Source organism: Cetorhinus maximus, chromosome 33, assembly GCF_964194155.1.
Source record: "Cetorhinus maximus chromosome 33, sCetMax3.hap1.1, whole genome shotgun sequence".
Lineage (NCBI taxonomy): Eukaryota > Metazoa > Chordata > Chondrichthyes > Lamniformes > Cetorhinidae > Cetorhinus > Cetorhinus maximus.
In genome coordinates this window covers 6803435-6830868 of record NC_135911.1, presented here as the reverse complement: position 1 = coordinate 6830868, position 27434 = coordinate 6803435, and the positions used below count along the sequence as shown (strand labels likewise).

The following is a 27434-nucleotide window of genomic DNA, read 5'->3' as shown; positions in this document are numbered from 1 at the left end:
AGAGGATCAGCCATGATCATATTGAATGGATGAGCAGGCTTGAAGGGCCGAATGACCCACTCCTGCTCCTATTTTCTATGTTTCTATGATTCACAGCCCCTGGAGTGAAGACATCTCTGCTCACCTCGGTCCAAAATGGCCGATCCTCTACCCTGAAGCTGTGCCTCTCAACTCCTGACTCTCCAGAGAGGGGAAAAAATCCTCTGAGCATCTACCCTGTCAAGTCCTCTTGGAATGTGTTTCAATGACGTCACCTCTCATTCTTCTAAACTCCAAACATATAGGCCATTCTAGTCAATCTATCCTCATGGGACAGCCCACCTCATCCCAGGAATCAATCTAGTGAGTGTTTGTTGCATCCCCTCTAAGGCAAGTATATCCTTCCTTAAAGAAATTGAGATGAAGAACTGGACACAGTACTCCAGGTGTGGTCTCACTAATGCCCTGTACAATTACTTCAGGACTTCCTTATTTCTGTCTGCCTTTGTAATTAAGGCCAACACACCATTTGCCTTCCTAATTGTTTGCTGCAGCCTCATGGATTTCAGTACAAGGACACCCAACTCCCACTGAACGCTAACATTTAAGAGTCACCACTTATCAGCTTCTCTACTCTTCCTGCCGAAGTCAATAACCACACATTTCCCCATGTTTAACTCCCATCAGTCGCTCTCTCGCGCACTCACTGAACTTGTCCACATCCCTCTGCAGGCTCCTTGTGTCCTCCTCACAGCTTATTTTCCCATCAAACTTTGTAGCATCCGCAAACTTGGACATATTACACTCGGTCCCTTCACCCAAGTCTGTTTTCTCTGGAACAGAGGAGCCCGAGAGGAGATTTAATTGGGGTTTATGATACGATGAGGGGCCTGGATAGAGCGGATAGGAAGGACTTATTTCCCTCGGAGAGGTCAATGGGGGTGGGGTGGGGTGGGGGGCTTAAATTTAAAATAATTGGTAGGAGGATGAGAGGGGAGTTGTGGGGAAGGTTTTGCACCCCAGAGGGTTGTGGGGTGTCTGGAACTCGCTGCTTGAAAAGGGTGATAGAGGCAGGAACCTTCACTGCATTTAAAGAGCACCTGGATATGCACTAGCGAGTGCTTCAAACCACCAGCGCTATGGCCCAAGAGCTGGATTATTTGGCTGGCACAGACACAATGGGCTGAATGGTCTCCTTCTAGCCATCAAATTTTCTATGTCTGGTCACCATGCAGCCACTTCTCTGTCATGAATATCAGATCAAACTCATTTAACTCAATTTGCACAATTAATTTGTCCATTTTGTTCGAAAAGCATTCACCTTTAACTTTTGACCATTTTTCCCTGTTTGACCTTATTCCCTGATGCACTATCACCATTACACTCTCTCTCCCTTCCTGTCACATTCTGCTTATCTTGACCCAGACCGCTACATTGCTCAATGGCCTTGACTTTCCTCTTTAGATTCACCTGAATCCTCCTCCAACATTCTAAGCCCCCAGTTCATCGGTTTGTGGGGGCTACTGATCCCAGCCCGGTTTAAGTGAAGCCCATCCCAATGGGAATGGCTCCCTCCTTCCCCGACGCTGATGCCAGGACCCCACGAATCAAAACCTTTCTCCCACAGCACCCTTCAAGCCACGTCTTTGGCTCGCTAATCTGTCTGACCCTTTGTACGAAATGATGTAATTCCAGGGGATGGTTTGGCTCAGAGCCTGTTTAAAAGTTGTCTCTATTTATCCTGGTGCACAGTTGGTGGGTCGGTTATGTCATTCCAGTTATTGCAGACGCTGACTCACACTCATGCAAACAAACAACACAGAATAAGGGAGCAGATAAGTGGTCAGACCTTGGAGTCTGCTGATCCCCAGACAACGGGTAAAGGCAGCACCTGGACTAAGCTACATAACCACGGGGCAGCAGGCTACCTGCAGCCCAGTAATTCAGCTTCTGAACGCTTAACCAATGCCACCTCCCTAGTGTTCTGGATGCAGGGTCATCCACGTGGGAGACAACAGCATGGGGAACAGCCCGAACCCAAAGCCAGGGACAAAACAGATCCAACAAGATGTCGCGGAGGGACCAACGTCTGTCAGGTGAGGAATAACAGTGAAGCAACGGTGGGCTTAGAGAGGCTAGGAAGGGAGGGGAAATAGAGAGAGGCTGGGATGGAGGGAGTGAGACAAACTCGGGGGCAGGGGGGGTGGAGGGAGCGCGAGAAGAGAGAGACATGGAGGAAAACCACGAGGGATGCAGGGAAAAGGGCTACTAAGAGAGCCACGGGGATCAGGAGAGAGGAGGGGAGAGAGAAAGGTGGGGTTTCCACGTCGCACAGCAGCCTGACTCGGACACGAACTGGCCGCCCCTTCACCGTCGCTGGGTCTAAATCCTGGAGCTCCCTCCCGAGCAGCAGTGTGACGGGTGGACTGACACCACACGGACTGCAGCGGTTCAGGAAGGGCTGGGGTCCGGCAAAGCGTGCCAGCCCCGGCTGTGAGGTCCAGCTCCCAGGTACGAATGCAGAACGGAAGGTTAATTTTACCTGCTGGTAGTCAAACCCGTGCAAGGATCCCCGGAGAGGAAAAACCCGGTTTTGCTTTCCGAGCAAGCTGTGTGAAAGAGCCGAACTCGGCGAACACTGACTCTGTTCTAGCACGGCCGACGGCGCTCTGACTCTGCCAGCCCTGCGATCCTTTTATCTCCTTGTCAGAACAAACTCCAAGGCTGTGCACATTCCTTCTGTCAGATAGCACAGGTCCAAGGGCGGCCCAGTAACTGACGCACACACTCCCAGCTTTATCTGGAAGAGAGGTGTCCAATCCCTTCACTGCTCTGACATTGGACTGGTGTAGAATCGCAAGTTTAAATAAACCTCACCCATCTCCTCACTGCAACCAAGTACAGAAGAAAGGACTTAGGATCATAGAATGGCTACAGCGCAGAAGTAGGCCACTGGCCACACCCACCCAGTCACTGAGCTTACAGTCCCCAGGGACTGTACCCACACCCATCCAGTCACTGAGCATACAGTCCCCAGGGACTGTACCCACACCCATCCAGTCACTGAGCATACAGTCCCCAGAGACTGTACCCACACCCACCCAGTCACTGAGCATACAGTCCCCAGGGACTGTACCCACACCCACCCAGTCACTGAGCATACAGTCCCCAGAGACTGTACCCACACCCACCCAGTCACTGAGCATACAGTCCCCAGGGACTGTACCCACACCCATCCAGTCACTGAGCATACAGTCCCCAGGGACTGTACCCACACCCATCCAGTCACTGAGCATACAGTCCCCAGAGACTGTACCCACACCCACCCAGTCACTGAGCATACAGTCCCCAGAGACTCTACCCACACCCATCCAGTCACTGAGCATACAGTCCCCAGAGACTGTACCCATGCCCACCCAGTCACCGAGCCTACAGACCCCAGAGACTGTATTCCCACCCACCCAATCACCGAGCCTACAGTCCCCAGAAATTATCCCCTCACACACTGAGACACGGAGCCGACAGCTCCAGAGACTGTACCCACACCCACCCAGTCACCGAGCCTACTGTCCCCAGAGACTGTACCCACACCCACCCAGTCACCGAGCCTACAGTCCCTAGAACCTGTACCCACACCCACCCAGTCACCGAGCCTACAGTCCCTAGAACCTGTACCCTCACCTACCCAATCACCGAGCCTACAGACCCCAGAGACTGTACCCTCACCCACCCAGTCACCGAGCCTACAGTCCCCAGAGACTGTACCCCCACCCACCCAGTCACCAAGCCGACAGTCCCCAGAGACTGTACCCACACCCACCCAGTCACCGAGCCTACAGACCCCAGAGACTGTACCCACACCCACCCATCACCGTGCCTCCAGTCCCCAGAAACTGTACCCCCACCCACCCAGTCACCGAGGCTACAGTCCCCAGAGACTACCCACACCCACCCAGTCACCGTGCCTAAAGTCCCCAGAGCCTGCACCCCCACCCACCCAGTCACCGAGCCTACAGTCCCCTGGAGACTGTACCCACACCCACCCAGTCACCGAGCCTACAGTCCCCAGGGACTGTACCCATATCCACCCAGTCACCGAGCCTAGTCCCCAGAGCCTGTACCCCGACCCACCCATCACCGTGCCTCCAGTCCCCAGAAACTGTACCCCCACCCACCCAGCCTACTGTCCCCAAAAACCGTACCCACACCCACCCAGTCACCGAGGCTACAGTCCCCAGAGACTGTATCCTTACCCACCCAGTCACCGAGCTTACTGTCCCCAGAAATTGTACCGCCACCCACCCAGTCACCGAGCCTACAGTCTCCCAGTATTTGGAGTTGGATCTCTGGACTATGGTTCAAACCCATGATATTGTGGTTCAAAGATGAGGCTGTTACCACTGAGTGTGATTCAAGCCCCCCTCGAGGACGACACTCCCAACACCAGGGCTGAGGGAGCGCTGCACTGTTGGTGGTACATCTTTCAGATGGATGTTAAACCAGGGCTTTCTTATAATTCTTTCATGGGATGTGTGCATCGCTGGCAAGGCTAGCATTTGTTGCCCATCCCTAATTGCCCTTTCGAAGGTGGTGGTGAGCTGCCTTCTTGAACCACTGCAGTCCGTATGATGCATGTACACCCATAGTGCTGTTAGAGAGGGAGTTCCAGGATTTTGATGCAGCGATAGTGAAGGAACGGCGATGTAGTTCCAAGACAGGATGGTGAGTGACTTGGAGGGGAACTTGCAGGTGGTGGTGTTTCCATGCATCTGCTGCCCTTGCCCTTTTAGGCTATAGAGGTCACAGCTTGGGAAGGTGCTATTGAAGGAGGTTTGGTGAATGTTTTATTATTTGTTTACAGAGGGCGGATATCACTAGCTAGGCCCGTGCATCAGTTGCTGCAGTATATCAATGGCAAATGTTTAAAGTGGTGGATGGGGTACCAATCAAGTGGTGGCTTTGTTCTGGCTGGTGTCGAGCTTCTTGAGTGTTGTGGGAGCTGCACTCATCCAGGCAAGTGGGAAGTATTCCATCACACTCCTGACTCGAGACTTGTAGACAGTGGACAGGCTTTGGGGAGTCAGGAGGTGAGTTACAACAGAATTCCCAGCCTCTGACCTGCTCTTGTAGCCACAGTATTTATATGACTGGTCTAGTTCAGTTTCTGGTCAATGGTAACCCTCAGGATGTTGATAGCGGGGGGAATTCAGTGATGGTAATGCCAATGAACATCAGGGGGCGATGGTTAGATTCTCTCTTGTTTGGGATGGTCATTGCCTGGCACTTGCGTGGCATGAGTGTTACTTGCCACTTGTCAGCCCAAGCCTGGATATTGCCCAGGTCTCGCTGCATTTGGTCATGGGCTGCTTCAGTATCCAAGGAGTTGCAAATAGTACTGAACATGATGCAATCATCAGCGAACATCCCCACTTCTGACCTGATGCCCGCCACTGCCTTCTCATGATCTAATGCCATTAAGTGTCAAGGGGAGATAGCTGGATTCTCTCTTTTTGGAGATGGTCATAGCCTGGCACTTGTGTGACACGCAAGTTACTTGCCACTTATCAGTTAAAATTCCGATGTAGTTCTGGTCTGACTGCATAAGCGCACAGACTGCTTCGGTATCTGAGGAGTCGCGAATGGTGCTGAACATTGTGCAATCATCAGCGAACATCCCCACTTCTGACCTTATGATGGAAGGAAGGTCATTGATGAAGCAGCTGAAGATGGTTGGGCCGAGGACACTACCCTGAGGAACTCCTGCAGTGATGTCCTGGAGCTGGGATGATTGATCCCCAACAACCAATATCATCTCCCTTTGTACTAGGTATGTCTCCAGCCAGTGGAGAGTTTTCCCCCTGATTCCCATTGATTTTAGTTTTGCTCGGGCTCCTTGATGCCACACTCGGTCAAAGGCTGCCTTGATGTCAAGGGCAGTAGTTCTTAGCTCACCTCGGCAGTTCAGCTCTTTTGTCCACGTTTGGACCAAGGCTGTAGTGACCCTGGCGGAACCCAAAACAAAAAATTAAAAATAAAAATAAAAAATACCTGGAAAAACTCAGCAGGTCTGGCAGCATCGGCAGAGAAGAGTACAGTTGACGTTTCGAGTCCTCATGACTCTTCAACAGAACTAAGTAAAAATAGGAGAGGGGTGAAATATAAGCTGGTTTAAGTTGGGGGAGGGGGAGGGGGTGTTGTTGGAACAAGCAAGCAGTGATAGGAGGAGATAACCAAAAGCTGTCACAGACAAAAGAACAAAGAGATGTTGAAGGTGGTGATATTATCTAAAAGAATGTGCTAATTAAGAATGGATAGCAGGACAAGCAAGGTATAGATAGCTCTAGTGGGGGTGGGGTGAAATAAGACTAAAAGGGCATAAAAGGTAGAGATAAATGATCGGTGGAATACATTAAAAATAATGGAAATAGGTGGGAAAAGAAAAATCTATGTAAATTATTGGTAAAAACAAATGGGAGGGGGAAGAAATAGAAAGGGGGTGGGGATGGAGGAGGGAGTTCAAGATCTAAAATTGTTGAACTCAATAATCAGTCCGGAAGGCTGTAAAGTGCCTAGTCGGAAGATGAGGTGCTGTTCCTCCAGTCTGCGTTGAGCTTCACTGGAACAATGCAGCAAGCCAAGGACAGACATGTGGGCAAGAGAGCAGGGTGGAGTGTTAAAATGGCAAGCGACAGGGAGGTCTGGGTCATTCTTGCGGACAGACCGAAGGTGTTCTGCAAAGCGGTCACCCAGTCTACGTTTGGTCTCTCCAATGTAGAGGAAACTGCATTGGGAGCAACAAATGCAGTAGACTAAGTTGAAGGAAATGCAAGTGAAATGCTGCTTCACTTTAAAGGAGTGTTTAGGCCCTTGGACGGTGAGGAGAGAGGAAGTGAAGGGGCAGGTGTTGCATATCTTGCGTTCGCATGGGGAGGTGCCGTAGGAGGGGGTTGAGGAGTAGGGGGTGATGGAGGAGTGGACCAGGGTGTCACGGAGGGAACGATCCCTACGGAATGCCACCAGGGGGGGTGAAGGGAAGATGTGTTTGGTGGTGGCATCATGCTGGAGTTGGCGGAAATGGTGGAGGATGATCCTTTGAATGCGGAGGCTGGTGGGGTGATAAGTGAGGACAAGGGGGACCCTATCATGTTTCTGGGAGGGAGGAGAAGGTGTGAGGGCGGATGTGCGGGAGATGGGCCGGACACGGTTGAGGGCCCTGTCAACTACCGTGGGTGGAAAACCTCAGTTAAGGAAGAAGGAAGACATGTCAGAGGAACTGTTTTTGAAGGTAGCATCATCAGAACAGATGCGACGGAGGCGAAGGAACTGAGAGAATGAGATGGAGTCCTTACAGGAAGCGGGGTGTGAGGAGCTGTAGTCGAGGTAGCTGTGGGAGTCGGTAGGCTTGTAATGGATATTGGTGGACAGTCTATCATCAGAAATTGAGACAGAGAGGTCAAGGAAGGGAAGAGAAGTGTCAGAGATGGACCATGTGAAAATGATGGAGGGGTGGAGATTGGAAGCAAAATTGATAAATTTTTCCAGGCCTTAAAGGAGTTGCTCTGTCTGCTACACTCAGAAACAGTTCAAAGCAAGCCTTCTGCTGTGAAGGGCCAGGAACACACAGACCTCGAACAAACAAAGCACTTCAGCAGTTGATACATGGAAGAGCTGCTCTTTGAGGAAATGTTGCGATGCTCCGTTGCTCCTTCGAGGGCTCCATTCCTGCTACCCGGCGAGATGCACATTTTGTTCTGCAGATTCACCGTCACCAGCAAAGCAGAGACCTGGTACTATTCAACGTCACGGTGCCTAACATTAAATCAGATCTGGAAAGCTGTGGAGGTATACGACAAGGAGAAGGCCACTGTCCCGCTCTCTCCCCATAGCCCTGTACCAATCCCAAACTAATCCCACTGTCCCGCTCTCCCCATAGCCCTGTACCAATCCCAAACTAATCCCACTATCCCACTCTCTCCCCATAGCCCTGTACCAATCCCAAACTAATCCCACTGCCCCGCTCTCTCCCCATAGCCCTGTACCAATCCCAAACTAATCCCACTATCCCGCTCTCTCCCCATAGCCCTGTATCAATCCCCAAACTAATCCCACTATCCCGCTCTCTCCCCATAGCCCTGTATCAATCCCCAAACTAATCCCACTATCCCGCTCTCTCCCCATAGCCCTGTATCAATCCCCAAACTAATCCCACTGTCCCGCTCTCTCCCCATAGCCCTGTACCAATCCCAAACTAATCCCACTGTCCTCTCTCCCCACAGCCCTGTACCAATCCCAAACAAATCCCACTGCCCCGCTCTCTCCCCGTAGCCCTGTATCAATCCCAAACTAATCCCTCTGTCCCTCTCTCCCGATAGACCTGTACCAATCCCAAACTAATCCCACTGTCCCTCTCTCCCAATAGCCCTGTACCAAACCCAAACTAATCCCACTGTCCTGCTCTCTCCACATAGCCTTGTACCAATCCCAAACCACTCCCATGGCCAACTCTCTCCACATAGCCCTGCACCAATCCCAAACTAATCCCACTGTCCCGCTCTCTCCCCATAGCCCTGTACCAAGCCAAACTAATCCTACTGTCCTGCTCTCTCCACATAGCCTTGTACCAATCCCAAACCACTCCCATGGCCAACTCTCTCCACATAGCCCTGCACCAATCCCAAACTAATCCCACTGTCCCGCTCTCTCCCCATAGCCCTGTACCAAGCCAAACTAATCCTACTGTCCATCTCTCCCCTTATAGCCCTGTATCAAACCCCAACCACTCCCATGGCCAATTCTCTCCCCGTAGCCCTGAATCAGTCCCAAACTAATCCTTCTGTCCCGCTCTCTCCCCATAGCTCTGTATCAATCCCAAACTAATCCCACTGTCCCGCTCTCTCCCCATAGCCCTGTATCAATACCAAACTAATCCCACTGCCCTCTCTCTCCCCATAGCCCTGTATCAATCCCAAACTAATCCCACTGTCCTGCTGTCTCCCCACAGCCCCGTATCAGTCCCAAACTAATCCCACTGACCCGCTCTCTCCCCTTAGCCCTGTATCAATCCCAAACTAATCCCACTGCCCCGCTTTCTCCCCATAGCCCTGTATCAATCCCAAACTAATTCCACTGCCCCGCTCTCTCCCCATAGCCCTGTACCAATCCCAAACTAATCCCACTGCCCCGCTCTCTCCCCATAGCCCTGTATCAATCCCAAACTAATCCCACTGCCCCGCTTTCTCCCCATAGCCCTGTATCAATCCCAAACTAATCCCACTGCCCCGCTCTCCCCATAGCCCTGTATCAATCCCAAACTAATCCCACTGCCCCGCTCTCTCCCCATAGCCCTGTATCAATCCCAAACTAATCCCACTGCCCCACTCTCTCCCCATAGCCCTGTATCAATCCCAAACTAATCCCACTGTCCTGCTGTCTCCCCACAGCCCTGTATCAATCCCAAACTAATCCCACTGCCCCGCTCTCTCCCCATAGCCCTGTATCAATCCCAAACTAATCCCACTGTCCTGCTTTCTCCCCATAGCCCTGTACCAATCCCAAACTAATCCCATTGTCCCGCTCTCTCCCCATAGCCCTGTATCAATCCCAAACTAATCCCACTGTCCCGCTCTCTCCCCATAGCCCTGTATCAATCCCAAACTAATCCCACTGTCCCGCTCTCTCCCCATAGCCCTGTATCAAACCCAAACTAATCCCACTGTCCCGCTCTCTCCCCATCGCCCTGTATCAATCCCAAACTAATCCCACTGTCCCGCTCTCTCCCCATAGCCCTGTATCAAACCCTGTAATGGGATTAATTTGAAAATCAAGAATGGAGCCTAGAGTCAGCTCTCACAGGAGTTGTAGATTATAGCATTTCATCAAATATGAGAACAGCTCTTTGATTGTATCGACTCCTTAAATGCGCTGCTTGTTAAAGGCCTGTGTGTCCCTGGCCCCTGGCAGTGGGAAGATTCCATGTGACTGCTGTTCAGCTGCCCCATAGTGTTGTTAGCCCTACGTCTGAATGGAAAGATTGTTTCTCACAAGCTGGTAACAGATTTCGCAGGGATTTTGGAAACTCTCTTCAAAGAGCCATCTACAGGCCTGAGCTAGTACTATGCTGTGACTGTTGACATAGTAAAAACAAATGGCAAAAATTGACATAGTAATTTAAGATGGGAGATATCAACAGGGATATATGATCATCCTAGGTACAGCAGGCACAGTGCTTGTGCTACTAGACCAGTAACACACAGACCTGGATAATGATCCCTATAACCAGGACTCCTCACCTCAGGTTTCCCTGGTAACCAGCCCCCTCCAATCCCAGGTTTCCTCAGTAACCAGCCCCGTCCATTCCAAGGTTTCCCTGGAAACCAGCCCCCTCCAATCTCAAGGATTCCTTGTAATCGACTAGCCCTTCATCCCAGGTTTCCCTGGTAATTGACCCCCCTCTCTCCCAGGTTTCCCTGGTAATTGACCCCCCTCTCTCCCAGGTTTCCCTGGTAACCGACCCCCCTCCATCCCAGGTTTCCATAATAATCGACCCCCCTCCATCCCAGGTTTCCATAATAATCGACCCCCCCTCTATCTCAGGTTTCTCTCGTAACTGAACCCCCTCCAACCCAGGTTTCCCTGGTAACTGACGCCCCCTCTCCCCCAGGTTTCCCTGGTAACCGACCTCCTCCATCTCAGGTTTCCCTGGTAACCGACCCCCCTCTCCCCAGGTTTCCCTGGTAACCGACCCCCCTCTCCCCAGGTTTCCCTGGTAACCGACCCCCCTCTCCCCAGGTTTCCCTGGTAACCGACCCCCTCCATCTCAGGTTTCCCTGGTAACTGACTCCCCTCTCCCCAGTTTCGCTAGTAACTGACCCCCTCCATCCCAGGTTTCCCTGGTAACCGACCCCCCTCTCCCCAGGTTTCCCTGGTAACCGACCCCCCTCTCCCCAGGTTTCCCTGGTAACTGACTCCCCTCTCCCCAGTTTCCCTAGTAACCGACCCCCCTCTCCCCAGGTTTCCCTGGTAACCGACCCCCCTCCATCCCAGGTTTCCCTAGTAACCGACCCCCCTCCATCCCACGTTTCCCTGGTAACCGGCCCCCCTCCATCCCAGGTTTCCCTGGTAACCGGCCCCCTCCATCCCAGGTTTCCCTAGTAACCGACCCCCCTCCATCCCAGGTTTCCCTAGTAACCGACCCCCCTCCATCCCAGGTTTCCCTGGTAACCGGCCCCCCTCCATCCCAGGTTTCCCTGGTAACCGGCCCCCCTCCATCCCAGGTTTCCTTGGCAAACGATCCCCCTCCATCCCAGGTTTCCGTGGTAACCGACCCCCCCAACCTCTCCCCAGGTTTCCCTGGGTTTCCCTGGGTTTCCCTGGTAACCGACCCCCCCCCCTCACCCCAGTACTAACCTGTTGGGGCCGCTCCTTTGCTCCCGCTCCCCACTCCGCCTGATGCCATGTTCCCTAGTAATAGGGCAAGAGATTAACATGGGACTCAACTCAGCCAATCAGAGGCGCCGCTCCACCGCTCACGGAGACAAGCCGACACAACGCCCAGCCAATCAACGGCTCCGTTCGGACCGCGGCATCTCTGTCATTCAGAGTGGACCCGCCCACAAAGCAGTCGGCCAATCCGCGGCTCCGCTCCAACCGCTCCACCACCGTCACCCGGCGACTGGACCCGCCCATGCCTCACTCAGCCAATCATGGGATCCGCTCGGGCCGCCCCACCGCTGTCAATCAGGGGGGGCGGACACGCCCATGCGGCGCGCCGCCAATCAGCGGGGTCCGCTCGGACCGCCCCCCCCCCCCCCAACGGTTCATCAGGGAGCGTGCGAGGGCCAATCAGCGGCACCGCTCCGCAGCGGCCGGACGAGTGGAACCCGCCCACCTTGCAGCCGGCCAATGGGCGGTCCCGCCGCGCAGCTGTCAATCCGCCAGCCAATCAGAGACAAAGACAAAAAAACATCTGGATACACTCAGCAGGTCTGGCAGCATCTGCGGAGTTCAGGAACCCCAGTTAACGTTTCGAGTCCGAATGACCCTTTAACAGAACTAAGTAAAAATAGAAGAGAGGTGAAATATAAGCTGGTTTAAGGGGGGGTGGGACAGGTAGAGCTGGATAGAGGGCCAGTGATAGGTGGAGATAACCAAAAGATGTCACAGACAAAAGGACAAAGAGGTGTTGAAGGTGGTGATATTATCTGAGGAATGTGCTACTTAAGGGTAGAAAGCAGGACGGGCAAGGTACACAGGATTTCCAGCATCCGCAGTCGTTTTTTGTTTTTATCTGTGTTTAATTTGACTGCCACCTCTCTTCAAGAAATGCCCACCTCGAAGAAGTATGGCTCTGCTCTCCCGACAGGATTTCCCCGCCTGTCTCTTCTGCCTTGTTCACCTTCATTGCTTTCCATTTCTCTCCTGGGGTTTGACCGGGCGCTTACCGAAACCCCGCTTTCGCAGCCGTATTCCCTTCCTCAGCGACTGTCTCCGTCTCCGACTCACCCCACGTGGATTTCAACTGAAATCCCATCCCCCCGCCTTGTACCCGGGGTGACAGGTATCTCCGGGACATACAACGTTTCTCGGACTGCCGTTCCCCGTCGCGTTCCGAGATCCACACTCAGTGCCATGCGCCGCCGTACGAACGTACTCGACCTCCCCCTCCAGCAACACCGCCGCACCCTTTTTCAAAGCTGCGCGTGCCCCCAGTTTCATTTTATTCTTCGTCTTGTCCGACGCCAGTTCTGCCGAAGGGCCGTGAGGACTCGAGACGTCAACTCTTTTCTTCTCCGCCGATGCTGCCAGACCTGCTGAGTTTTTCCAGGTAATTCTGTTTTTGTTAAGGTACACAGGGGTGTGGATACCTGCCTCACCAGCCTGGATCAGGAGAAGGCCTTTGACAGAATATCGCACACCGACATGGTGGGTGTGCTCTCCAAAATGGGGTTTGGGGAGGAGATCTGGAATTGGATCCAACTGCTCTACACTAACATCAGTAGCGCAGTCTCAATCAATGGGTGGGAAAGAGATAGCTTTCCGATTAAATCTGGAGTCAGGTAGGGCGTCCCTCTCTCGCCTGTTTTTTTCGTGTGTTGCATAGAACCCTTTGCTGAGTCCATCAGGAAGGATCCGGGCATAAGAGGAGTGACGATCCCAGGCAGTGGAGGCACTCAGGTAAAAGCCTCCCTGTACATGGATGATATCACCGTCTTCTGCTCGGATCCACTGTCGGTGCGCAGACTGATCCACATCTGCGACCAGTTCGAACTGGCCTCGGGAGCCAAGGTAAATCGTGGGAAGAGCGAGGCCATGTTCTTTGGGAACTGGGCTGACCGATCCTTTGTTCCCTTCACCGTCAGGGCTGACGGCCTGAAGGTGCTGGGGATATGGTTTGGAGGGACCAGAGCATGCGTTAGAAACTGGAAGGAGCGAGTGTCTATGGTGAAAAGGAAACTGGGCATGTGGGAGCGATGCTCCCTCTCCATTGCGGGTAAGAACCTGGTCATCAGGTGTGAGGCACTCTCACTGTTGCTGTACGTGGCGCAAGTCTGGCCCATTCCAGACTCCTGCGTGGTGGCGATCACTCGAGCCATCTTCCGCTTTATCTGGAGATCGAAAATGGATCGTGTCCGCAGGGACGCGATGTACAAGCCTCTAGATAAAGGGGGAAAAAACGTGCCCAACATCGCCCTCATACTGATGGCCACCTTTGTGTGTGGCTGCATCGAGCTGTGTGTAGACCCTCGGTACGCAAACACCAAGTGTCACTATGTGCTGAGGTTCTACCTGTCCCCAGTGTTGCGAAGGATGGGTCTGGCCACGCTGCCGCGGAACGCTCCAAGTAGTTGGACCGTGCCGTACCACCTGTCCCTCATGGAAAAATTTATGCAGAGAAACACCTTTGACCACAAGTCCATCAGGCAGTGGTCGGCACGTAACATCTTAGAGGCCCTGAGGGAAAAGGAGAGGGTGGATCCTGTGGGATGCTCCCTGAGCAGACTGTCAAAGTCATTTGGCAGAATGCCTCATCGCCAGAACTTTCCAACAAGCACCAAGATGTAGCTTGGCTGGTGATGAGAAAGGCCCTCCCCGTCAGATCCTTCCTACACGCCAGGAGTCTCACCCCCTCGGCACATTGCCCTCGAGGTGGCTGTGGTGGGGACGAGACCGTTGTTCACCTCCTTGTAGATTGTGCCTTTGCAAAGAAGGTCTGGAGAGAGATGCAGTGGTTTCTGTCGAGGTTCATCCCGAGCAGTTCTGTGACACAGGACTCTGTGCTCTACGGGCTGTTCCCAGGGACACACACCGAGACAAGCATCAACTGCAGCTGGAGGATCATCAACTCGGTGAAAGACGCTCTTTGGTCTGCCCGAAACTTGTTGGTCTTCCAGCGCAAAGAGTTGTCCCCGACCGAGTGTTGCAGACTGGCACATTCCAAGGTCCAGGACTACGTGCTGAGGGACGCACTAAAGCTTGGGGCAGCTGCCGCAAAGGTGCAATGGGGAAGGGTCGCTGCCTAAGACCTTTCTGCCACAGTGCACCGAGGTACTGGGAACTGTTTAGAGCCCCTCAGGCTGTACAGCTCAAAATGAATGTCTGCAAATGATTGTAATATTCATTGTTTGTACTGATGCACCTTGTGATACATGTTGTAAAAGTTGAACCTGATTGTACTTTTGTAATGGTGATTTTGAAATGGTTGGGAATGTTGTTGAAGATGTTTTTTGAATAAAGTATATTTTTGCAGGAAAAAAAAAGACGAGCAAGGTACAGATAGCCCTAGTGGGGGTGGGGTGGGGGGAAGGGATCGAAATAGGCTAAAAGGTAGAGATAAACAATGGATGGAAATACACTTAAAAATAATGGAAATAGGCGGGAAAAGAAAAATCTATATAAATTATTGGAAAAAAGGGGGATCGGAAAGGGGGTGGGGATGGAGGAGAGAGTTCATGATCTAAAATTGTTGAACTCAATATTCAGTCCGGAAGGCTGTAAAGTGCCTAGTCGGAAGATGAGGTGCTGTTCCTCCAGTTTGTGTTGAGCTTCACTGGAACAATGCAGCAGGCCAAGGATAGACATGTGGGCATGAGAGCAGGGTGGAGTGTTGAAAGGGCAAGCGACAGGGAGGTCTGGGTCATGCTTGCGGACAGACCGAAGGTGTTCTGCAAAGCGGTCACCCAGTCTGCGTTTGGTCTCTCCAATGTAGAGGAAACCGCATTGGGAGCAACGAATGCAGCAGACTAAATTGAGGGAAGTGCAAGTGAAATGCTGCTTCACTTGAAAGGAGTGTTTGGGCCCTTGGACGGTGAGGAGAGGGGAAGTGAAGGGGCAGGTGTTGCACCTTCTGCGGTTGCATGGGAAGGTGCCGTGGGAGGGGGTTGAGGTGTAGTGGGTGATGGAGGAGTGGACCAGGGTGTCACGGAGGGAACGATCCCTGCGCAATGCCGCCAGGGGGCGTGAAGGGAAGATGTGTTTGGTGGTGGCATCATGCTGGAGTAGGCGGAAATGGCGGAGGATGATCCTTTGAATGCGGAGGCTGGTGGGGTGATAAGTGAGGACAAGGGGGACCATATCATGTTTCTGGGAGAGAGGAGAAGGCGTGAGGGCGGATGCGCGGGACATGGGCCGGACACGGTTAAGGGCCCTGTCAACCACCGTGGGTGGAAAACCTCGGTTAAGGAAGAAGGAGGACATGTCAGAGGAACTGTTTTTGAAAGTAGCGTCATCAGAACAGATGCGACGGAGGCGAAGGAACTGAGAGAACGGGATGGAGTCTTTACAGGAAGCGGGGTGTGAGGAGCTGTAGTCGAGGTAGCTGTGGGAGTCGGTAGGCTTGTAATGGATATTGGTGGACAGTCTATCATCAGAAATGGAGACAGAGAGGTCAAGGAAGGGAAGAGAAGTGTCAGAGATGGACCATGTGAAAATGATGGAGGGGTGGAGATTGGAAGCAAAATTAATAAATTTTTCCAGGTCCTGACGAGAGCATGAAGCAGCACCGAAGTAATCATCGATGTGCCGGAGAAAGAGTTGTGGGAGGGGGCCGGAGTAGGACTGGAACAAGGAATGTTCCACATACCCCATAAAGAGACAGGCATAGCTGGGGCCCATGCGGGTACCCATAGCCACACCTTTAATTTGGAGGAAGTGAGAGGAGTTAAAGGAGAAATTGTTCAGTGTGAGAACAAGTTCAGCCAGACGGAGGAGAGTAGTGGTGGATGGGGATTGTTGGGGCCTCTGTTCGAGGAAGAAGCTAAGGGCCCTCAGACCATCCCGGTGGGGGATGGAGGTGTAGAGGGATTGGACGTCCATGGTGAAGAGGAAGCGGTTGGGGCCAGGGAACTGGAAATTGTTGATGTGATGTAGGAGACCACTCGGGCTGCCTCTGCTGGCAGCGAAGGGAAGTGGAGCCTCCAGTCTGCTCCTGGAGATTGGGGAGAACGGTTCAGAGGGAGGGAGCAGGATTTCCACAGTGTCCGGCTTCAGGCGTGAGGGGAGAGCTCGATCTCCATCAGAATCTACTCTCTGGAAATAAATCACCGCTCGGTCTCTCCCACTGGGACAAGAGCACAGCAACAAGCAGATCAATCCAGCTGGACCCCCTTCCCTACAGCCCCTGGCCCCCATCTCCAATCCTGGTCAACCCTACCGCCCTGGGAATGGACCATAGAAAAGTTACAGCACAGGAGGAGGCCATTCGGCCCATCCTGTCCACGGCCAGCCCGAGGACACCCCAGCGCCCTTTCAGCCAGAGGGGTCATGACCAACACGGCACAGAAACAGCCATTCTGGGTGACCAACTCCTGACAAAATAAAACCAGGGACACTTTTGGCCTTGGGGCTGTCAGGTTGTTGGTGACGGTGAGAGCAGGGTTCGACCTTAGAGTGGGTGGGCAGAGGAGTCTTGAGGCCTTAATGGGGGGGTGGGGAGGGCGGGGGGGTGGTGGAGCGGTGAGGGTTAGAATCAACGCCAAGTTGCTGGTTCGCAGCGTTGCCATCTCTGCTGGCCAACTCATTCACTCCCCATCCCGCTCGAGGCACAAACTTCCCCCCAGAGGCCCCTGGGCTCAGTGTCCCACAGGCTGCCCTAGAAATACAGGAAAAAGGGACATCCCTTAAGAGGTGTGGGCCAAAGTCAAAATAAGGCACAGTCCCTTAAAATACCGGACACTTGGTCACCCTGGGTTCATCCCAGTGTTGCTCCCTGTCACTTCTCTCTCTCTCTCTCTCTCTACCTGTCTTCTGACACTCTGTCCCCTTCTTTCTCCTCTCCCTCTATCTGTCCCCTTCGTTCTTTCTATCCCCCCTTCTCTCTATTTGTCCGCCCTTCTCTATGTTCCCCTTCTTTCTCTTTCCCTCTCTCTCTCTTTGCCTTCTCTGTCTGTCATCCCCTCTCGTTCTCTTTAACCCCCCTCCTCGTTCTCTCTCTCTGCCTCACCCGCACCATTCACTCTCATGCAGCAAAGCATCCTTCTCTCCAGACCACAAGAAGAGGCCTGGATTTATAGAGTATCTCAAACTGAAGCTGCAGAGAGTTCTGTGGCATCAACGGTCGTTCGACTGTGGAGGCATCACAGTGGAGCCTGCTCCTGCCCTCAGCCAATACCCAGAGTCCCAGAGTTTGTAGCAGGGTCTCAGTGATCAGGAGTAGGAACGCAGGATGATTCACTCCCACAACTTAAGGAAGGAATACTGAGGCCTGATAGAGTCATTGCCATGTGAGCTCCAACTCAGGTGAATTAACTCAGCACTGATCTCATGGTGAAACTGGAGCCCCTGCCCCGGACTATGCCGTTTAGTTTGTTTCATTAGAAAAAAAATGGAGGGAGAGTGTGTTACACACTGGATCACATCGGGGGAAATGTGGGTTACACACTGGATCACACTAGGGGAAGAGTAGGGTACACACCGGAAAACACAGGGTGAAGAGTGGGTTACACACAGGTCAACAATGGGGGAAGAGTGGGTTACACACTGGATAACACAGGGGGGAAGAATGGGTTACACACTGGATAACACTGGGGGAAGAGTGGGTTACACACTGGATAACAGAGGGGGGAAGAGAGGGTTACACACTGGATAACACTGGGGGAAGAGTGGGTTACACACTGGATAACACTGGGGGAAGAATGGGTTACACACTGGATAACACTGGGGGAAGAGTGGGTTACATACTGGATAACACAGGGGGGAAGAGAGGGTTACACACTGGATAACACTGGGGGAAGAGTGGGTTACACACTGGATAACACCAGGGGAAGAGTAGGTTACACACAGGATAACACAGGGGGAAGAGTGAGTTACACACTGGATAACACAGGGGGAAGAGTGAGTTACACACTGGATAACACTGGGGGAAGAGTGGGTTACACACTGGATAACACAGGGGGAAGAGTGAGTTACACACTGGATAACACTGGGGGAAGAGTGGGTTACACACTGGATAACACTGGGGGAAGAGTGGGTTACACACTGGATAATACTGGGGGAAGAGTGGGTTACACATTAGATACACACTGGGGGAAGAGTGGGTAGACACTGGATAACACAGGGGGAAGAGTGGGATATATACAAGGGGAAGAGATGGTTGCACACTGGATAACACTGGGGGAAGAGTGGGATATATACAAGGGGAAGAGATGGTTGCACACTGGATAACACTGGGGGAAGAGTGGGTTACACAATGGATAACACTGGGGGAAAAGTGTATTACACAATGGATAACACTGGTGAAGAGTAGATTATACATTGGATAACACCAGGTAAGGGTGGGTTACACACTGGATAACGTTAGGGGAAGAGTAGGTTACACACTGGAAATAACACAGGCTGCATGTGTTGCACACTGTATAACACTGGGGGGAGAGTGGGTTACACGCTGGATAACACTGGGGGAAGAGTGGGATACACACTGGATAACACTGGGGGAAGTGTGGGATACATACTGGATAACACTGGGGGAAAAGTGGTGAAACGCTGGATAACACTGGGGAAGAGTGGGTTGCACACTGGATAACACCAGGGGAAGAGTGGGTAACACACTGGATAACACTGGGGGAAGTGTGGGATACACACTGGATAACACTGGGGGAAAAGTGGTTAAACGCTGGATAACACTGGGGAAGAGTAGATTACACATTGGATAACACCAGGGAAGGGTGAATTACACACTGGATAATATTAGGGGAAGAGTAGGTTACACACTGGAAAAAACACAATCGGCATGTGTTGCACACTGGATAACACTGGGGGGAGAGTGGTTTACTCACTGGATAACACTGTGGGAAGAGAAGGTTACACACTGGATAAAACCGGGGGGAGAGTGGCATACAAGAAGGGTAAGAGCGTGTTACACACTGGATAACACTGGGGGTTATTATCTCTGTAACCTCCCCCAGCCCTAACAACCCTCCTTATCTCTGTAACTTCCTCCAACACCTGCAACCCTCCCTATTTCTGTAACCTCCTCTAGCCCCTACTACCCTCCCTATCTCTGTAACCTCCTCCAGCCCCTATGACCCTCCCTATCTCTGTAACATCCTCCAGACCCTACGACCCTCCCTATTTCTGTAACCTCCTCCAGTCCCTACAATCCCCATCTCTGTAACCTCCTCCAGCCCCTACAACCCTCCCTATCTCTGTAACCTCCTCCAGCCCCTAAAACCCTCCCTATCTCTGTAACCTCCTCCAGTCCCTACAACCCTCCCTATCTCTGTAACCTCCTCCAACCCCAACAACCCTCCCTATCTCTGTAACCTCCTCCAGCCCCTACAGCCCTCCCTATCTCTGCAACCTCCTCCAGGCCCTACAACCCACCCCATCTCTGTAACCTCCTCCAGCCCCTACAACCCTCCCCATCTCTGTAAACTCCTCCAGCCCCTACAACCCTCCCCATCTCTGTAACCTCCTCCAGCCCCTACAACCCTCCCTATCTCTGTAACCTCCTCCAGGCCCCTACAACCCTCCCTATCTCTGTAACATCCTCCATACCCTACAACCCCCCTATCAGTGTAACCTCCTCCAGTCCCCTACAACCCTCCCTATCTCTGTAACATCCTTCAGCCCCTATAACCCTCCCTATCTCTATAACCTCCTCACACCCCACAACCTTCCCTATCTCTGTAACCTCCTCCAGACCCTACAACCCTCCCTATCTCTGTAACCTCCTCCAGACCCTACAGCCCTCCCTATCTCTGTAATCTAGTCCAGCCCCTACAACCCTCCCTATCTCTGTAACCTCCTTAGCCCCTACAACCCTCCCTATCTCTGTAACCTCCTCCAGCCCCTACAACCCTCCCTATCTCTGTAACCTCCTCCAGCCCCTACAACCCTCCCTATCTCTGTAACCTCCTCCAGTCCCTACAACCCTCCCTATCTCTGTAACCACTTCCAGACCCTACAACCCTCCCTATCTCTGTAACCTCCTCCAGCCCTGACAACCCTCCCTATCTCTGTAACCTCCTCCAGCCCCTACAACCCTCCCTATCTCTGTAACCTCCTCCAGTCCCTACAACCCTCCCTATCTCTGTAACCTCCTCCTGCCCCTACAACCCTCCCTATCTCTGTAACCTCCTTCAGCCCTGACAACCCTCCCTATCTCTGTAACCTCCTCCAACCCGTACAACCCTCCCTATCTCTGTAACCTCCTCCAGCCCCTACAACCCTCCCAGGCTCTGTAACCTCCTCCAGCCCCTACAATCCTCCTTATCTCTGTAACCTCCTCCAGCCCCTACAACCCTCCCTATCTCTGTAACCACCTACAGCCCCTACAACCCTCCCTATCACTGTAACCTCCTCCAGCCCCTACATCCCTCCCTATCTCTGTAACCTCCTCCAGCCCCTACACCCCTCCCTATCTCTGTAACCTCCTCCAGCCCCTACAACCCTCCCTATCTCTGTAACCTCCTCCAGCCCCTACACCTCTCCCTATCTCTGTAACCTCCTCCAGCCCCTACAACCCTCCCTATCTCTGTAACCTCCTCCAGCCCCTACAACCCTCCCTATCTCTGTAACCTCCTCCAGCCCCTACAACCTTCCCTATCTCTGTAGCCTCCTCCAGCCCCTACAACACTCCCTATCTTTGTAACCTCCTCCAGCCCCTACACCCCTCCCTATCTCTGTAACCTCCTCCAGCCCCTACAACCCTCCCTATCTCTGTAACCTCCTCCAGCCCCTACAACCCTCCCTATCTCTGTAACCTCCTCCAGCCCCTACAACCCTCCCTATCTCTGTAACCTCCTCCAGCCCCTACACCCCTCCCTATCTCTGTAACCTCCTCCAGCCCCTGCAACCCTCCCTATCTCTGTAACCACCTCCAGCCCCTACAACCCTCCCTATCTCTGTAACCTCCTCCAGCCCCTACAACCCTCCCTATTTCTGTAACATCCTCCAGCCCCTACAACCCTCCCTATCTCTGTAACATCCTCCAGCCCCTACAACCCTCGCTATCTCTGTAACCTCCTCCAGCCCCTACAACCCTCCCTATCTCTGTAACCTCCTCCAGCCCCTACAACCTTCCCTATCTCTGTAACCTCCTCCAGCCCCTACAACACTCCCTATCTTTGTAACCTCCTCCAGCCCCTACACCCCTTCCTATCTCTGTAACCTCCTCCAGCCCCTATAACCCTCCCTATCTCTATAACCTCCTCCAGCCCCTACACCCCTCCCTATCTCTGTAACCTCCTCCAGCCCCTACAACCCTCTCTATCTCCGTAACCTCCTTCAGCCCCTACACCCCTCCCTATCTCTGTAACCTCCTCCAGCCCTGACAACCCTCCCTATCTCTGTAACCTCCTCCTGCCCCTACAACCCTCCCTATCTCTGTAACCTCCTCCAGTCCCTACAACCCTCCCTATCTCTGTAACCTCCTCCTGCCCCTACAACCCTCCCTATCTCTGTAACCTCCTCCAGCCCTGACAACCCTCCCTATCTCTGTAACCTCCTCCAACCCGTACAACCCTCCCTATCTCTGTAACCTCCTCCAGTCCCTACAACCCTCCCTATCTCTGTAACCTCCTCCTGCCCCTACAACCCTCCCTATCTCTGTAACCTCCTCCAGCCCCTACAACCCTCCCTATCTCTGTAACCTCCTCCAGCCCCTACAATCCTCCCTATCTCTGTAACCTCCTCCAGCCCCTACAACCCTCCCTAACTCTGTAACCACCTCCAGCCCCTACAACCCTCCCTATCACTGTAACCTCCTCCAGCCCCTACAACCCTCCCTATCTCTGTAACCTCCTCCAGCCCCTACACCCCTCCCTACCTCTGTAACTTCCTCCAGCCCCTACAACCCTCCCTATCTCTGTAACCTCCGCCAGCCCCTACACCTCTCCCTATCTCTGTAACCTCCTCCAGCCCCTACAACCCTCCCTATCTCTGTAACCTCCTCCAGCCCCTACAACCCTCCCTATCTCTGTAACCTCCTCCAGCCCCTACAACCCTTCCTATCTCTGTAACCTCCTCCAGCCCCTACAACCCTCCCTATCTCTGTAACCTCCTCCAGCCCCTACAACCTTCCCTATCTCTGTAGCCTCCTCCAGCCCCTACAACACTCCCTATCTCTGTAACCTCCTCCAGCCCCTACACCCCTCCCTATCTCTGTAACCTCCTCCAGCCCCTACAACCCTCCCTATCTCTGTAACCTCCTCCAGCCCCTACAACCCTCCCTATCTCTGTAACCTCCTCCAGCCCCTACAACCCTCCCTATCTCTGTAACCTCCTCCAGCCCCTACAACCCTCCCTATCTCTGTAACATCCTCCAGCCCCTACAACCCTCCCTATCTCTGTAACCTCCTCCAGCCCCTACACCCCTCCCTATCTCTGTAACCTCCTCCAGCCCCTACAACCCTCCCTATCTCTGTAACATCCTCCAGCCCCTACAACCCTCCCTATCTCTGTAACCTCCTCCAGCCCCTACAACCCTCCCTAACTCTGTAACCTCCTCCAGCCCCTACAACCCTCCCTATCTCTGTAACATCCTCCAGCCCCTACAACCCTCCCTATCTCTGTAACCTCCTCCAGCCCCTACACCCCTCCCTATCTCTGTAACCTCCTCCAGCCCCTACAACCCTCCCTATCTCTGTAACATCCTCCAGCCCCTACAACCCTCCCTATCTCTGTAACCTCCTCCAGCCCCTACAACCCTCCCTATCTCTGTAACATCCTCCAGCCCCTACAACCCTCCCTATCTCTGAGTGCGATCTCTTGCGATCTTCAATGAGGATAAATACCGCCCTCTGGTGATGAAATCCTGCATTTTTACATCAAAATTATTTTTTTTCACACATGCTCTTTATTTGCTGGGATCTGTGATTTTTACAACTATAAACATTATACATATACAAAAGCTGCCGAATTCCAGCTTTCAAATTCTAAAGAGTTTACATGACTTTAGCTACTAGCTGCAGATTCCCAACCGAACCCAAAGCTGGAGCAACAATTTAGGATCTTCTTTGAACATTTTTTTTTGGAAGATCATTTATTCATGTTGATATTTCCACTGTAATGCAGTGTTGTGCAGCAGTACCGAGCTCTGTCACCTGAGGGCGGTGTTGTGCAGCAGTACCGAGCTCTGTCACCTGAGGGCGGTGTTGTGCAGCAATACCGAGCCCTGTCACCTGAGGGCGGTGTTGTGCGGCAGTACCGAGCCCTGTCACCTGAGGGCGGTGTTGCGCAGCAGTACCGAGCTCTGTCACCTGAGGGCGGTGTTGTGCGGCAGTACCGAGCCCTGTCACCTGAGGGCGGTGTTGTGCAGCAGTACCGAGCTCTGTCACCTGAGGGCGGTGTTGTGCAGCAATACCGAGCTCTGTCACCTGAGGGCGGTGTTGTGCAGCAATACCGAGCTCTGTCACCTGAGGGCGGTGTTGTGCGGCAATACCGAGCTCTGTCACCTGAGGGCGGTGTTGTGCGGCAGTACCGAGCCCTGTCACCTGAGGGCGGTGTTGTGCGGCAGTACCGAGCCCTGTCACCTGAGGGCGGTGTTGTGCGGCAGTACCGAGCCCTGTCACCTGAGGGCGGTGTTGTGCAGCAGTACCGAGCCCTGTCACTTGAGGGCGGTGTTGTGCGGCAGTACCGAGCCCTGTCACCTGAGGGCGGTGTTGTGCGGCAGTACCGAGCCCTGTCACCTGAGGGCGGTGTTGTGCAGCAGTACCGAGCCCTGTCACCTGAGGGCAGTGTTGTGCGGCAGTACCGAGCCCTGTCACCTGAGGGCGGTGTTGTGCAGCAGTACCGAGCTCTGTCACCTGAGGGCGGTGTTGTGCGGCAGTACCGAGCCCTGTCACCTGAGGGCGGTGTTGTGCAGCAGTACCGAGCCCTGTCACCTGAGGGCGGTGTTGTGCAGCAATACCCGAACCCTGTCACCTGGGGGCGGTGTTGTGCGGCAGTACCGAGCCCTGTCACCTGGGGGCGGTGTTGTGCGGCAGTACCGAGCCCTGTCACCTGAGGGCGGTGTTGTGCAGCAGTACCGAGCCCTGTCACCTGAGGGCGGTGTTGTGCGGCAATACCGAGCTCTGACACTTGAGGGCGGTGTTGTCCGCAGTGCCGAACCCTGACACTTGAGGGCGGTGTTGTCCGGCAGTGCCGAACTCTGACACCTGAGGGCAATGTGGTGCTGCCATACCGAGCTCCGACACCTGAGGGCAGTGTTGTCCGGCAGTGCCGAGCTCTGACACCTGAGGGCGGTGTTGTGCGGCAGTGCCGAGCTCTGTCACCTGAGGGCGGTGTTGTGCTGCAGTGTCGAACCCTGACACCTGAGGGCGGTGTTGTCCGGCAGTGCCGGACTCTGACACCTGAGGGCAACGTGGTACTGCAGTACCGTCCGCAGCCACCAGAGGGAGGTGCACTGCTGCAATACCTGGTACTGCCACCAGTTGACAGGAGGTTTCATTTGGGCCATTCAGCCCCTCGAGCCTGTCACACAGGAACAGGAGAAGGTCATTCAGACCCTCCAGCCTGTCATAAAAGAACAGGAGGAGGCCATTCAGCCCCTGGAGCCTGTTACACAGGAACAGGAGGCGGCCATTCAGCCCCTTGAGCCTGTCACACAGGAACAGGAGGAGGCCATTCAGCCCCTTAACGACTTAAAACTCTCATATTCTAAATGAAAATTCAAATATCAGTGCGGGAAATAAAGGGATCTTGAAGGCTCCACCCACAGGGACAATCAAACTGCCGAAAGGTCACATTTCCCCTGCTCCTATCTGTCAATGTTGGGTACCCCCCTTTTCTCTCTCTCTCTCTCTCTCTCTCTCCAGCACAAGCAGCTCTTGTATCTTAGACCAATTCATTTTTTTAAGTAACAGAAAGTTCAGTAGTGGACCTTTCGGGTCCCAATCATCCTTCCACATTTTCAGGAAAACCTCGTCATCCCGCACAGGATATTATACACTCCCAATTCGTCTCTCCCTCCACCAAGGCTTCCTTGACTGCCCTCCTCAAACTCCCTGTGCAGGGCTGTCACCTTCTCCCGCCCGATCTGGGACGTCCCCAGGTTTCGCTCAGTCTCCACTCCTAGACTGCAGGGGTAATCTTCCCCAGATACCCCCTGGGCATTTAGCCTTCCCCTGTATGTGGGTATCAAGTGGGTGCATTGCATGGAAATCTTGCATTTCCCGCAGTTTGGTCCAGAAATCTGGGTTGTTTTGCCGAGGTTTAAGTCTCATCAGATCTTTAAGCAAAACCTGCTTCTCCCCGGGGCTGAATGGTACCTGCTTAACTTTCCCCGGAATGTTCATCCTCTCCCATTCCCCAGCCCCCTTTCTCCATAGGGGCCGTGGGGTTCAATGTGCACAGTGGGGCGGTTGCTTCATATGAGGGCGGAACTGCCTCAGCTTCTTCATAGGTTTCTCCTTTGGAGTTTTCCCCGTCTTGCTCAGTGTCACTACAGACTGCTGCTGCTGCTGCTGCCACTGCTCTGATCTGTCCCGGATCTGACTTTGTTTCTCTCTCTCTCTAATCGACTGGAATTTAGTATTAACCCTTCTGCACAACTGTAGGTGCAGTGTGATCATAACCATCATCCCTTTCTATTCCTTATCCTTTTTTTTTGCTCTATCCACCACTGTTTTTGTTCTCCGGGGGTTCCCTGTGGATTCCACCCCCTCCTTCTGCATTTTAGTGATTATTTTTGACTGTTGTTCCGCTATGAACCTGGTAATGGAGTCCGCGGTTCCCCAGTCGGGTTCCTTGGCGCTATTCTGTTTCCCTGATGGCATTCTATCCCTATTTTCCGTATATCTCTGCGCGGTACTTTCGCACGGTCTTAACAACTTAGTTATCTGAGGTACGTATGTGCAGTTTAACTGGGTTTCGGCCTCCCTGCACGGCTTCGGCTAAGGTTATATTTCAAACTGTAACCATGCCAGCACGGCTCTGCCTCCTCTTACTGGGTAATGATTCCGGCCTCCCTGCGCGGCTTTGGCCCCGCTTGCCCACCGGCCCGGCTCCCCCTATTACACCTGGCGCCTCCTATCTCCTGTCCTGAGTCGTCCTCTTGATTCTTTGATACTTGACCGGACCGTTCTCGGGTAGGCTTACTGCACTAACTACGGGTGGTAAATAAATACACTCACCCACTTTGCAGAGACGTCCCGAGGATCCGATCCAAGTTTCCTGCCGACTACGCCAAATTGTTGTGGTGTCTTTGATGAACGGATGACAGGAGACTCAGGTACAGGTTACAATCATTTATTCGAGCAATTGCAAGGAGGGCACCATCTCAATGCAGCTTGAGACAGCACTCTGCTAAACTACAAGTGTTCACCATATTTATACATTATTAGTCACGGACAAGAACAGTTTCCAGATTCCGATCTCGTCAACATATAGGTTTACATTAAACAGACAAGTCTCTGGTACGAAGGTACATGCATCATCTGACCCGACCTTCACCCAGGCAGAGACCTGCCCTCCTATCTAAGCTGGGACCATCTGTCCTTCCCCTATCTGTTGAAGAACACACTATGTTATTGCCATCCTCTGACTCCAATCTAACTCCCAGGACCTTGCTGGTGATTGCAAACCCTGAGGGTGTACAAAGTTTGAGAGTGTATAAGGTTCATCTGGTTTAACTGTTTAATTGGTGATTTACTGATTTACGCTGGCCTGCCTATGGATTCTAATTTAAGTAATTCATTCCCTTATAATTAATTCTCCCTTACTATAAATTCTCATTTACTTTCTTCCCCCTAACAAGGCCATTCAGCCCCTCGAGCCTGTTACACAGGAACAGGAGGAGGCCATTCAGCCCCCTCGATCCTGTTATACAGGAACAGGAGGAGGCCATTCAGCCCCTTGAGCCTGTTTTGCAGTAACAGGAGGAGGCCATTCAGCCCCTTGTGCCTGTTACACAGGAACAGGAGGTGGCCATTCAGCCCCTTGAGCCTGTTTTGCAGGAACAGGAGGAGGCCATTCAGCCCCTCGAGCCTGTTACACAAGAACAGGAGGAGGCCATTCAGCCC

General features: G+C 53.0%; 1 protein-coding gene across 1 annotated transcript in view; it reads right to left on the bottom strand.

Annotated features, from left to right (window-relative positions):
* The window catches only part of lipeb (lipase, hormone-sensitive b), a 62462-nt gene extending 50940 nt beyond the window's left edge, over positions 1-11522 (bottom strand). Inside the window, exon 1 of the mRNA XM_078533473.1 lies at positions 11386-11522. Within this exon, the coding sequence (XP_078389599.1) occupies positions 11386-11434 (49 nt within the window). The 5' untranslated portion in view covers positions 11435-11522. The remainder of the gene's footprint in view (positions 1-11385) is intronic.
* Positions 11523-27434: the final 15912 nt, after the last annotated feature.